The sequence below is a fragment of the Oncorhynchus nerka genome, linkage group LG9b, assembly GCF_034236695.1.
Source record: "Oncorhynchus nerka isolate Pitt River linkage group LG9b, Oner_Uvic_2.0, whole genome shotgun sequence".
Lineage (NCBI taxonomy): Eukaryota > Metazoa > Chordata > Actinopteri > Salmoniformes > Salmonidae > Oncorhynchus > Oncorhynchus nerka.
In genome coordinates, this window is record NC_088424.1 from 43832542 (window position 1) to 43847565 (window position 15024).

Sequence of the window (15024 nt, forward strand, 5' to 3'; positions counted from 1 at the left end):
TACTCAAATGAGTTATTTTTAGGGAGGCCTCTACTTGTTGTTGGCAGATTGAACTGAAATCTGTGATTAACCTTGTTCCTCTGCAAATGGTCAAATCCTCTCAAATGGACCAATAGTCAATGCAATGTGGCTAAATGCAGGTATTGAGTGCAGCTGCCTGCTCCTACCTGTCCTGCCAGTCTCACTTCTAATGGGAGGCGTGACCAGTTAGCAGCTCAGGTAATATGTTTTTGAAGGAGTGTATCATTTCGGGTGAATGTAAGGACCTCTGACGTGTAATTTAGCCATCAGATGTGTGTTCCAAAGGGCACCCTATTCCATAAAATATCAAAAAGTAGTCCACTAAATAAAAGAATGAAGATGGTGCTGCTGTGTCCCCTGTCCCTTCCAGACATCTCCCCAGCCCAGTCAGCCTCTAATTATGGACATATGTTTGTATTTATAGGCTGAACCCACAAAAAAAAAACTGTCCTTGTCAGAGTAACAGCTGGAAAACATCGTTTCAATTTAACCAAGTCTTTGAGGTTGAGAAGGTGTAATAGAGTAGCAGTGTGTATCCGCTTATAGGCTAATGAACTGTGTGATCTTAGGTCTGTCCTACTACATCCATCTACAGTGTAAATATACCACTCGTATTCAGTGCTGGATGTGGTTTTACTAAACTAGTACAATGTCTGGACAACTTTCTCAAAACAAGGAAAATGTCTGCTGACTATCGGACTTAGTTGCATCATTGCACACATCGTGATATCAATCAAGAATGAAATACAAATCAATATATTTCAATGTATTTTAATATTTACAATAAATACACCATTTACAGTATAAAATGAATACAGACTTCAGTCAAAAATAAGGATGCACAAGACATCTAGCCCTGGTAGTGTACAATGAGTCTGGACCCATATTGTTGCACCCAAACCATACCACACAATTTCATCCAAAAGATTTCCATGAAAACAGAAAACAGTTGAGGGTAAAAGGTAAGCTACAGTATTTGGGCCATTCAAATCATTGAGGCAGTTGTCAATAACAAAACGTATTTCACTAATAGCAGACTATTGTAAACGTGTCTTATTTTGGTGCCCTTCTAGTTCTGCAGTGAACACTTTTACAGGTAGAATAATTGAAAGGCACTTTTGTGTTGTTGAACACAGCACTCCAGTTTTCCCAAGGGAAGAGAAGGAGAAGTATAGGGCCAGCCTCACATACAACCAAACACCCTACCAAGCGTTTCTAAAGCTTTAAAATAACAATTACCAAGGTAGTACCAGCTACATTACTACAAAATAATCACACTAAACATTTATCAATATACATATATTTTTTTAAACAACAAAAAAACGTTGGCATGTAAAACATCTTAAATATAGAAAAAGACAGATAAACCAAATAGGCCTGAAGGTCACCCCTTAATAATAACCCACCATCAGTCCAAGTCCTGTACGTCACATTCACATGTGTCGCTTCATGTGAAGCGCAAGGTGGTCGGACCGGGAGAATGCGCGCTCGCACAGGTGGCACTGGAAAGGCCGGTGACCCGTGTGTTTGCGGAAATGCCGTGTCAGTTCGTCGGAGCGAGCGAATTTCCAGCCGCAACCGTCCCAACTGCAATGGTATGGCTTTTCACCTGCAGAGAGAAAGAAGAGAGAAACGTCAGCATAAGCTTCCGTTGGGATAACGTCAACAATCAAGCAACTATATATATTCACCAAGAATACGGCTGTGTAATAGCATATATGCCTAATGTTAGACGTAATGTTGCGTAATTCGTAAAAAAAAACAATACGATATATATTCCTTACCAGTGTGCGTTCTGTGATGTGCCTTCAGATGTGAACTCTTGGTGTAAGTCTTTCCGCACCCAGCGAATGTGCAGGTGTGCGTAGCCGTGCGCTTCCGCGGCCAGGTGCGGCGACCTCTCTTGGGCTTGGTCTCCAGCAGCTCCAGCGGAGAGGACGGGGGCGTCAACAGTACCCTCTGTGTGTTCGGATGCATGCTCAGTCCCTCCTCGTACATGCCGAACTGGTGAGCGCCTTGGTATGTTCCGAGCTGCATCTGTGCGGCTGGAGGCGCTCTGGGGCGTTGGTGTGTGTACGTCGCCGAGGAGTGGTAGTTGTGTGGGAAGCTCATGGAGTGGCCCATCGGTACCTGCTGTCGGCACTCGGAGCTCCCCTGGTCGTTGGGGCTGAGCGGTGGCGTCATGTTGCTGGCTGCCCGCGGAGAGACGGCTACTCTCGGCTGCTCAAAGGACATCATACACGACACGTTTCCCTCTTGCTTGATTTTTGGACAACTCTGGGGGCCCATGCTCATAACGGGTCCATAACCGTCCATGGACGGCTCCACTTTGATGTTATCAATAATGTCCTGTCTAATGGGGAAAAGTGCAGAGTTGACATAAAACCGTCCTTGGACGCTATAGGTATTACGCGTAATATCGACTCCGTAGTCGTTCTCTCCCTCGGACCTGAGAAGCTCCGCCATCAGGCTGGTGCTGTAGGGGGGAGGCGGGGAGCTATGCTCGCTGGACGGGTAGGATGGCATAGGGCTCCCGGTGGTGAACAGGTTGCCTGGATAATCCACTGAGGGCATGTTATACAACGCTACACCTGCTCCCAGCGCAGCGGCAGGCATGCTGTCTGATCCAGTGGTGTTTGCCAGAATGAAATCCAAATCTAAGTAGCTACTCAGATCTTCGTCGTCTTTCCTTTCGATGCTCCGACAGTCCATGTTCTGTACCATATCAAGCATGGAGCAGTTGGAAGACATCGGTTTGTCCATGTCGCTTTTCCACCTCTGCAACAACCAATAGGAAAAAATACATTAGATATATGACACAATACACACAGAGGTGAATCTCCAAGCAGAAGGCGACACCGAAACACACACACATGATCATACAAGTTTGAGGTTTGTACTTACATTTTCTAAACTTTTGGTTTGGTTTGCGAATGTCGAGATGGGTGGCAAAATCACACCGGATAAAGCCATTTAAAATATGCTTATTTGTTTGTCAAAGTTGATTCAGTGAGTGAGTGCCTTTTTCAGCTCACCTTCCACCAGAAAAAGCGCGTTCTATCTAACTGTTCCAAAGTTGCGCTTGAAAGACACCAAGCAGTAGGTCGTCCAAGCTTATAAATATGGTAGCCGAGTAGCTGGACCAATTGTGCGCCAGCGAGGAAATACGTTCAGGATGATGGTAAATTTAGCTCCGTTATATAAAGCTGTCCTCCAGTGAGCTCTGTCTCTCTCCACTCCGCGGTTCAGCCGAGCCTATAAAGCATTGGGGAACCTCCCTCCACGCCGGCGATTCATAGACCAACCCACCTGGAGGCGGGGGGAGTGCAAGCGTGGCACGTACTTGTCAAAAACATACAATATGTCATCATTACACATACATAATGTGGCCAAAGGAATGAAGTTACATCTGAGAAAGATAAAACAGGACAAATGTTTCATTGACTTAGCCCATTTCATTTCTTACAGTTTAGTTGTACTTTGTCAGTAATTTAAATCTAAATTCAACTCACAATTTACACTGAACCTTGAATTACTATTAAACAAATATGTAAAATAGGGTTTGGGATAGCCTAGAGAAAAACATTCAGAACATGTATGTAACGATGCTAAATGAGATATCTTATTACATGTTAAAAATGTTTATATTATTTATTTATTGTAGGCCTATGCTCAGTCAATGTGAGTTAATTTAATTTAAACCTGTTTAACCCTTGTGGTTAGTTCTAGAAGACCAATGTCCCCTCTCAGCATGCATGTCTAAATGCAACTATAGCAGGCGCTTGGAAACTGTTTTCACAGTTGTTTTCACAGTTGTTTTCGCAGGTGTTTTCACAGATGTTTTCACAGTTGTTTTCACAGATGTTTTCACAGTTGTTTTCACAGGTGTTTTCACAGTTGTTTTCACAGGTGTTTTCACAGTTGTTTTCACAGGTGTTTTCACAGGTGTTTTCACAGATGTTTTCACAGTTGTTTTCACAGTTGTTTTCACAGATGTTTTTCACAGGTGTTTTCACAGTTGTTTTTCACAGTTGTTTTCACAGATGTTTTCACAGTTGTTTTCACAGATTGGAACTGCTTTTAGACACGTGATGTTAACATGATCTAACTCCCCTATGAGCGATCCTATTCAGGTTTAAATAAACAGCAGTTTGAATCAGTGGGCAGAATGTTGATGGGGTTGATGACGCTTGCCCTACTTTACCCTACCCTACTTTACCCTACTTTACTTAACCCTACTTTACCCTACTTTACACTACCCTACCCTACTTTACCCTACCTACCCTACTTGACCCTACTTTACCCTACACTACCCTACCCTACCCTACTTTACACTACCCTACCCTACCCAACCCTACTTTACCAAACCCTACCAAACCTACTTTACCCCACCCTACCTTACCCTACCCTACCTTACCCTACCTTACCTTACCTTACCTTACCTTACCTTACCTTACCTTACCTTACCTTACTCTACCCTACCCTACCCTACCTTACCTTACCCTACCCTGCCTTACCTTACCCTACCTGACCCTACCCCACCTTACCTGACCTTACCCTACCCCACCTTACCTTACCCTACCCTACTCTTCATTACCTTACCCGACCTTACCCTACCTTACCCTACCCTGCCTTACCCTACCCTACCCTACCTTACCTTAACCTACCTTTTTCTACCTTACCCTACCCTACCCGACCCTACCTTACCTTACCCTACCTTACCTTACCCAACCCTACCCTACCCTACCTTATCCTACCCTACCTTACCCTACCTTACCCTACCCTACCTTACCCTGCCTTACCTTACCTTACGCTACCTACCCTACCCTACCCCACCTTACCTTACCATACCCTACCTTACCTTACCTTACCCTACCCTACCATACCCTACCCTACCCTGCCTTACCTTACCTTATCCTACCTTACCTTACCTTACCCTACCTTACCTTACCTTACCTTACCCTACCCTACCCTACCCTACCCTACCTTACCTTACCTAACCCTACCCTACCCTACCATACCCTACCTTACCTTACCTTACCCTACCTTACCCCACCCTACCCTACCTTACCTTACATTACCCTACCCTACCTTACCTTACCCTACCTTACTTTACCTTACCTCACCCTACCCTACCTTACCTTACCTTACCCTACCTTACCTTACCTTACTCAACCCTTCCCTACCCTACCTTACCTTACCTTACCTTACCCTACCTTACCTTACCCTACCCTACCTTACCTTACCTTACCCTACCCTACCCTACCTTACCTTACCTTACCTTACCTTACCCTACCTTACCTTACCTTACCATACCTTACTTTACCTTACCTTACCTTACCCTACCCTACCTTACCTTACCCTACCTTACCTTACCTTACTCAACCCTTCCCTACCCTACCTTACCTTACCTTACCTTACCCTACCTTACCCTTCCCTACCTTACCTTACCCTACCTTACCTTACCCAACCTTACCCTACCCTACCTTATCCTACCCTATCTTACCCTACCTTACCCTACCCTACCTTACCCTGCCTTACCTTACCCTACCTTACCTTACCCTACCTTACCTTACCATACCCTACCTTACCTTACCCTGCCTTACCTTACCCTACCTTACCCTACCCTACCCTACCCTACCTTACTCTACCTTACCCTACCCTACCTTACCATACCCTACCCTACATTACCCTACCCTTCCCTACCCTACCTTACCTTACCCTACCCTACCTTACCTTACCTTACCTTACTTTACCCTACCCTACCCTACCTTACCTTACCTTACCTTACCTTATCCTACCTTACCTTACCTTACCTTACATTACCCTACCTTACCTTACCTTACCCTACCCTACCCTACCTTACCTTACCCTACCCTACCCTACCATACCCTACCCCACCTTACCTTACCCTACCCTACTCTTCATTACCTTACCCGACCTTACCCTACCTTACCCTACCCTGCCTTACCCTACCCTACCCTACCTTACCTTAACCTACCTTTTTCTACCTTACCCTACCCTACCCGACCCTACCTTACCTTACCCTACCTTACCTTACCCAACCTTACCCTACCCTACCTTATCCTACCCTACCTTACCCTACCTTACCCTACCCTACCTTACCCTGCCTTACCTTACCTTACTTTACCTTACCTTACCATACCCTACCTTACCCCACCTTACCTTACCATACCCTACCTTACCTTACCCTACCATACCCTACCCTACCCTGCCTTACCTTACCTTACCCTACCTTACCTTACCTTACCCTACCCTACCTTACCTTACCTCACCCTACCCTACCTTACCTTACCTTACCCTACCTTACTTTACCTTACCTTACCCTACCCTACCTTACCTTACCTTACCCTACCTTACCTTACCTTACTCAACCCTTCCCTACCCTACCTTACCTTACCTTACCCTACCTTACCCTTCCCTACCTTACCTACCCTACCTTACCTTACCCAACCTTACCCTACCCTACCTTATCCTACCCTATCTTACCCTACCTTACCCTACCCTACCTTACCCTGCCTTACCTTACATTACCCTACCTTACCATACCCTACCTTACCTTACCTTACCCTACCCTACCCTACCATACCTTACCCTACCCTGCCTTACCTTACCTTACCCTACCTTACCCTACCCTACCTTACTCTACCTTACCCTACCCTACCTTACCATACCCTACCCTACATTACCCTACCCTACCTTACCTTACCTTACCTTACCTTACCTTACTTTACCCTACCCTACCCTACCCTACCTTACCTTACCTTACCTTACCTTATCCTACCTTACCTTATCCTACCTTACCTTACCTTACCTTACCCTACCCTACCTTACCTTACCTTACCTTACCTTACCTTACTTTACCCTACCCTACCCTACCCTACCTTACCTTACCTTACCTTATCCTACCTTACCTTATCCTACCTTACCTTACCTTACCCTACCTTACCTTACCTTACCTTACCCTACCCTACCTTACCTTACCTTACCTTACCCTACCTTACCTTACCCTACCTTACCTTACCTTACCCTACCTTACCCCACCCTACCCTACCTTACCTTACATTACCCTACCCTACCTTACCTTACCCTACCTTACTTTACCTTACCTCACCCTACCCTACCTTACCTTACCTTACCTTACCCTACCTTACCTTACCTTACTCAACCCTTCCCTACCCTACCTTACCTTACCTTACCCTACCTTACCCTTCCCTACCTTACCTACCCTACCTTACCTTACCCAACCTTACCCTACCCTACCTTATCCTACCCTATCTTACCCTACCTTACCCTACCCTACCTTACCCTGCCTTACCTTACATTACCCTACCTTACCATACCCTACCTTACCTTACCTTACCCTACCCTACCCTACCATACCTTACCCTACCCTGCCTTACCTTACCTTACCCTACCTTACCCTACCCTACCTTACTCTACCTTACCCTACCCTACCTTACCATACCCTACCCTACATTACCCTACCCTACCTTACCTTACCTTACCTTACCTTACCTTACTTTACCCTACCCTACCCTACCCTACCTTACCTTACCTTACCTTACCTTTATCCTACCTTACCTTATCCTACCTTACCTTACCTTACCTTTTACCTTACCTTACCTTACCTTACCTTACCTTACTTTACCCTACCCTACCCTACCCTACCTTACCTTACCTTACCTTATCCTACCTTACCTTATCCTACCTTACCTTACCTTACCCTACCTTACCTTACCTTACCTTACCCTACCCTACCTTACCTTACCTTACCCTACCTTACCTTACCCTACCTTACCTTACCTTACCCTACCTTACCCCACCCTACCCTACCTTACCTTACATTACCCTACCCTACCTTACCTTACCCTACCTTACTTTACCTTACCTCACCCTACCCTACCTTACCTTACCTTACCTTACCCTACCTTACCTTACCTTACTCAACCCTTCCCTTCCCTACCCTACCTTACATTACCTTACCCTACCTTACCTTACCTTACCTTACCCTACCCTACCTTACCCTACCCTACCTTACCTTACCTTACCTTACCCTACCTTACCTTACCTTACCTCACCCTACCTTACCTTACCCTACCCTACCTTACTTTACCTTACCTTACCCTACCCTACCTTACCTTACCTTACCCTACCTTACCTTACCTTACCTTACCTTACTCAACCCTTCCCTACCCTACCTTACCTTACCTTACCCTACCTTACCCTTCCCTACCTTACCTTACCCTACCTTACCTTACCCAACCTTACCCTACCCTACCTTATCCTACCCTAACCTACCCTACCTTACCCTACCCTACCTTACCCTGCCTTACCTTACCCTACCTTACCCTACCTTACCTTACCCTACCCTACCTTACCTTACCTTACCCTACCCTACCATACCTTACCCTACCCTGCCTTACCTTACCCTACCTTACCTTACCCTACCCTACCCTACCCTACCTTACTCTACCTTACCCTACCCTACCTTACCATACCCTACCCTACATTACCCTACCCTTCCCTACCCTACCTTACCTTACCCTACCCTACCTTACCTTACCTTACCTTACCCTACCCTACCCTACCTTACCTTACCTTACCTTATCCTACCTTACCTTACCTTACCCTACCTTACCTTACCTTACCTTACCCTACCCTACCCTACCTTACCTTACCCTACCCTACCATACCCTACCCTACCTTACCTTACCCTACCTTACCCCACCCTACCCTACCTTACATTACCCTACCTTACCCTACCTTACCCTACCCTACCCTACCTTACCTTACCTTACCCTACCTTACCTTACCTTACTCAACCCTTCCCTACCCTACCTTACCTTACCTCACCCTACCTTACCTTACCTTACCCTACCTTACCTTACCTTACCCTACCCTACCTTACCTTACCTTACCTTACCTTACCCTACCTTACCTTACCCTACCCTACCCTACCCTACCCTACCTTACCTTACCTTACCTTACCCTACCCTACCTTACCTTACCTTACCCTACCCTACCCAACCTTACCTTACCTTACCCTACCCTACCCTACCATACCCTACCCTACCTTACCTTACCCTACCTTACCTTACCTTACCCTACCTTACCCCACCCTACCCTACCGTACCTTACATTACCCTACCCTACCTTACCGTACCCTACCTTACTTTACCTTACCTTACCCTACCCTACCTTACCTTACCTTCCCTACCTTACCTTACTCAACCCTTCCCTATCCTACCTTACCTTACCTTACCTTACCCTACCTTACCTTACCCTACCTTACCTTACCTTACCTTACCCTACCCTACCTTACCCTACCCTACCCCACCTTACCTTACCTTACCTTACCCTACCTTACCTTACCCTACCCTACCCTACCCTACCCTACCTTACCTTACCTTACCCTACCTTACCTTACCCTACCTTACCTTACCCTACCCTACCCTACCCTACCTTACCTTACCCTACCTTACTTTACCTTACCCTACCCTACCTTACCTTACCCTACCCAACCCTACCTTACCTTACCCTACCTTACCTTACCCTACCCCACCCTACCCTGCCTTACCTTACCTTACCTTACCTTACCTTACCCTACCTTACCCTACCCTACCTTACCTTACCCTACCTTACCTTACCTTACCCTACCCTACCTTACCCTACCCTACCTTACCCCACCCTACCTTACCTTACCTTACCTTACCCTACCTTACCCTACCCTACCTTACCCTACCTTACCTTACCTTACCTTACCTTACCCTACCTTACCTTACCTTACCTTACCCTACCTTACCTTACTCAACCCTTCCCTACCCTACCTTACCTTACCTTACCTTACCCTATCTTACCTTACCCTACCTTACCTTACCTTACCTTACCCTACCCTACCTTACCCTACCCTACCCCACCTTACCTTACCTTACCCTACCTTACCCTACCCTACCCTACCCTACCTTACCTTACCCTACCTTACCTTACCCTACCCTACCTTACCTTACCCTACCCTACCCTACCCTACCTTACCTTACCCTACCTTACTTTACCTTACCCTACCCTACCTTACCTTACCCTACCCAACCCTACCTTACCTTACCCTACCTTACCTTACCCTACCCTACCCTACCCTGCCTTACCTTACCTTACCTTACCTCACCCTACCTTACCCTACCCTACCTTACCTTACCCTACCTTACCTTACCCTACCCTACCTTACCCTACCCTACCTTACCCTACCTTACCTTACCCTACCTTACCTTACCTTACCCTACCTTACCCTACCCTACCTTACCCTACCTTACCTTACCTTACCTTACCTTACCCTACCCTACCTTACCTTACCTTACCCTACCTTACCTTACCCTACCTTACCTTACCCTACCTTACCTTACCCTACCTTACCTTACCTTACCCTACCCTACCTTACCTTACCTTACCCTACCTTACCCTACCCTACCTTACCTTACCTTACCTTACCTTACCTTACCCTACCTTACCTTACCCTACCTTACCTTACCTTACCCTACCCTACCTTACATTACAAGGTAAGTTGTTTTGTTTCCCTGTGTTTTGTAACCAGAAGTCTAACACCAATAATAAACAAATATTTGCCTATTCTGCTTTTAAGAGCAATAGACTAGTCCAATGAGTCGTCCTATTGCAACGGCCATACTTATCAGTCATTCTTACCTCAGATGGCTTGCTATTGTGACACACACACTCCATGTTATTGTAGAAAATAAAATGCAGAATCTAAATGAGTATCTAGCTCATGTTATTGCCTCGTGAAGGACATGATTACATAATCATAATATTATCTCAGAAAAAGTCAGTTAGGCCCAACTGAAACATAGACTATGCATTGATTGTACATGTTTGGGCTAACTGTCATTGTAATCTCTAATTCATTTGTAATAATAATAATACACTTTGCAATAATATCGTTATTACAATGTTACTACACAGGCATAAGAGCAACATAAAGTAAAGCTTTGATGTAACCAGTTCCCTAAGCTGATAGGCTTGCCATCTGGGATTGAACTCATTCTACCAAAAAAAAAATCCATTGATAACATTTACATTATAGAATTAATTCAAGCATTATAATGTAGAAAAAGCTGCTCAGGTATTATACAATCTCTCTGAACAGCTTTACTGCTTGCCAAGGAGGTCAAAGTGAACTTTTCTTTTGCTTGAGTCTGTGTTCTGTTCTGTGGAACATGTGTCATCCAACAGACTTCCAGTAGTCCTGGAAAGGAAGGGGAAGTGTGAGCATGTATGTGACCACCTGACCCGTGACCCTAACTCTCACACCGCCACTTCTTCCCGACCAACCACCAATGAGAGTGTTCTGCTGTCGGACCACGTTCTCTCAGAGTGTGAATCAGACATCTCTCAGTTCGAAATTCCACCCTACTCCCTACGTAGTGCACTACTTGTGACCAGAGCGGTATGGGCTCTTTTCAACAGTAATGGAATAGGGAGTAGGGTACCATTTGGGATGGGAGACAAAGGCCTCTCTGAACGGGAGACAAACGGCTCTCTGAGCGGGAGACAAACGGCTCTCTAAACGGGAGACAAACGACTCTCTGAACTGGAGACAAACGACTCTCTGAACAGGAGACAAAAGGCTCTCTGAACTGGAGACAAACAACTCTCTGAACTGGAGACAAAAGGCTCTCTGAACAGGAGACAAAAGGCTCTCTGAACTGGAGACAAACGACTCTCTGAACTGGAGACAAAAGGCTCTCTGAACAGGAGACAAATGGCTCTCTGAGCGGGAGACAAACGGCTCTCTGAGCTAAGTGACACTCTGAACGGTTTACTTGTAGCTAATAAGAGTGTGTGGAACTCAACTTTGTTCATACAGAGTGATACTTGAATTAAATGCTAAATGCTAAAAGGAGATAAAGGATTCCTCTACAGTGCCTCTCCACTGAAGCTTGTTTGAGACAGTTTTCTTCATTTTTTTTGTTGCATCTTTGAGGTATAATTAATTAGTAAAGGGATGAGGTATAATTCATTAATAAAGGGATGAGGTATAATTCATTAAAAAAGGGATGAGGTATAATTCATTAAAAAAGGGATGAGGTATAATTAATAAATAAAGGGATGAGGTATAATTCATTAGTAAAGGGATGAAGTATAATTCATTAATAAAGGGATGAGGTATAATTCATTAGTAAAGGGATGAGGTATAATTCATTAATAAAGGGATGAGGTATAAATAATTAATAAATGGATGAGGTATAATTCATTAGTAAAGGGATGAGGTATAATTCATTAATAAAGGGATGAGGTATAATTCATTAGTAAAGGGATGAGGTATAATTCATTAAAAAAGGGATGAGGTATAATTAATAAATAAAGGGATGAGGTATAATTAATAAATAAAGCGATGAGGTATAATTCATTAGTAAAGGGATGAAGTATAATTCATTAATAAAGGGATGAGGTATAATTCATTAGTAAAGGGATGAGGTATAATTCATTAATAAAGGGATGAGGTATAATTCATTAATAAAGGGATGAGGTATAATTCATTAATAAAGGGATGAGGTATAATTCATGAATAAAGGGATGAGGTATAATTCATGAATAAAAGGATGACTACATGAAGCATGCTACTAGATCAAATGAATTGAGGATGCGGATGAGGTGGGGATTCACATAGACAATTAAAAGGCCACTAGAGTGAATCGAGTTTGATTGGCTTGACTCTGTAGACGTTATTAAGCTTTAAAACCTATTCTGAGCACACGTCTGCAGAAAATGAACCAAATTGGACATGATGTTTTGAGTGACAGTGACATTGTTGATGAGTAAGAATGCCACAGAATGAGCAACGCCCAAAAAGCTGGTTTTTCTTGAATTAAAGATTTACACAATAGTGTGACTATTGGGCAATGCAAAAAAAAAACAATTTCACAACTATGTACTAGAATGATGAAATACATAGGTCTGACATACTAGTTCACACCCTACACTTTAAATTAGTTATTTTCACCTCTACACACAGGGGAGGAACCTGACAGACCAGACTACTGTAATTCTTCAACCACAGAGCTCAACTAGCATGACTTGTCAGGTCTCTTGCGCTGAGAAATAGGGCAACCCTTAATGTCAAAGTCATTGTAACTCATTCCTTATCTGTGTAGTAAATTGATAGCATGTCTGTCATTTTTATCATATTGAAGAGGGTTAAATCTTCAGGCTGATGATTGACACGTTCCTCATTTTGTCTACCTGCTACTTCCAGCCAACGGAGTGTGGAAAATGAACGCCATTTGATATTTTAAGTAGAAGTTGTGCACAAATAAACTTATATTTGAACAAAGTGCCCTATAATATAGACATCATGGAATATTTTATAACTCATTATTTTGTTTATATGAATGCAATACTGAATGTTATCAGATCTTTAATCAAAACGTAATATTAGATAAAGGGAACCTGAGTGAACAAGTAATACAACCATTACACACCTATTTCATGTACTCCCATTAACAAAGTTATGGAACACCCAATGCCCTTGTGTGAAAAAGGAATTGCTCCCTTTATACTCAATAACTTTATCTGCACTGACAACAACCAACCACTTCCTGTAGTTGTTGAACAGTCTCTCACATCACTGTGGAGGAATTTACTGTAGCTGCACTGACTACAACCAACCACTTCCTGTATTTGTTGATCAGTCTCTCACATCACTGTGGAGGAATTTACTGTAGCTGCACTGACTACAACCAACCACTTCCTGTAGTTGTTGAACAGTCTCTCACATCACTGTGGAGGAATTTACTGTAGCTGCACTGACTACAACCAACCACTTCCTGTAGTTGTTGATCAGTCTCTCACATCACTGTGGAGGAATTTACTGTAGCTGCACTGACTACAACCAACCACTTCCTGTAGTTGTTGAACAGTCTCTCACATCACTGTGGAGGAATTTACTGTAGCTGCACTGACTACAACCAACCACTTCCTGTAGTTGTTGAACAGTCTCTCACATCACTGTGGAGGAATTTACTGTAGCTGCACTGACTCCAACCAACCACTTCCTGTAGTTGTTGAACAGTCTCTCACATCACTGTGGAGGAATTTACTGTAGCTGCACTGACTACAACCAACCACTTCCTGTATTTGTTGAACAGTCTCTCACATCACTGTGGAGGAATTTACTGTAGCTGCACTGACTACAACCAACCACTTCCTGTAGTTGTTGATCAGTCTCTCACATCACTGTGGAGGAATTTACTGTAGCTGCACTGACTACAACCAACCGCTTCCTGTAGTTGTTGAACAGTCTCTCACATCACTGTGGAGGAATTTTGGTCCACTCTTCCATGCAGAACTGCTTTAACTGAACAACATTTGTGGGTTTTCAAGCATGAACTGCTCGTTTCAAGTCCTGCCACAACATCTCAATTGGGATTAGATCTGGACTTTGACTAGGCCAATCCAAAACTTCAAATATGTTTATTTTTAGTCCTTTTCATGTAGACTTGATTGTGTGTTTTGGATCATTGTCTTGCTGCGTAATTCAGCTACACTTCAGCTTCAGCTCACAGACGGATGGCCTGACATTCTCCTGCAGAATTCATGGTTCCTTCAACTAAGGCAAGTTGTTCAGGTCCTGAGGCAGCAAAGCATCCCCAAACCATCATACTACCACCACCATGCTTGACGGTTGGTATGAGGTTTTTACTGTGGAATGCAGTGTTTAGTTTTTCCAGGCATAATGGGGCCCTGTCATGTCGTTTTTGTGTTATTTGTAAACTCAGGTTCCCTAATTATCTAATATTATGTTTTGGTTGAAGATCTGATAAAATTCAGTATAAAAAAATATGCAAAAATAAAGAAAATCAGAAAGGGAGCAAATACTTTTTCATTGTACTTTTTCATTGTACAGACTGCATATCCCTTTGAGCATGGTGAAGTTTGGATGGTGTATCAATACACCCAGTCACTACAAAG

General features: G+C 43.9%; 1 protein-coding gene across 2 annotated transcripts; it reads right to left on the bottom strand.

Annotated features, from left to right (window-relative positions):
- Positions 1–776: 776 nt before the first annotated feature.
- On the bottom strand, positions 777–3265 carry LOC115122744 (Krueppel-like factor 2). 2 transcript variants are annotated; one of them, XM_029651992.2, is made up of 3 exons: positions 3057–3265; positions 1806–2799; positions 777–1630 (listed from the first exon to the last, which is right to left on the bottom strand). In XM_029651992.2, the coding sequence occupies exons 2-3, from the start codon at positions 2782–2784 to the stop codon at positions 1455–1457; spliced, it is 1155 nt and encodes a 384-aa protein (XP_029507852.1). In that variant the 5' UTR covers positions 2785–2799; positions 3057–3265; the 3' UTR covers positions 777–1454. The 2 variants fall into 2 exon arrangements, with proteins under 2 accessions (XP_029507852.1, XP_029507851.1); XM_029651991.1 differs by having other exon boundaries at positions 2926–3265.
- Positions 3266–15024: the final 11759 nt, after the last annotated feature.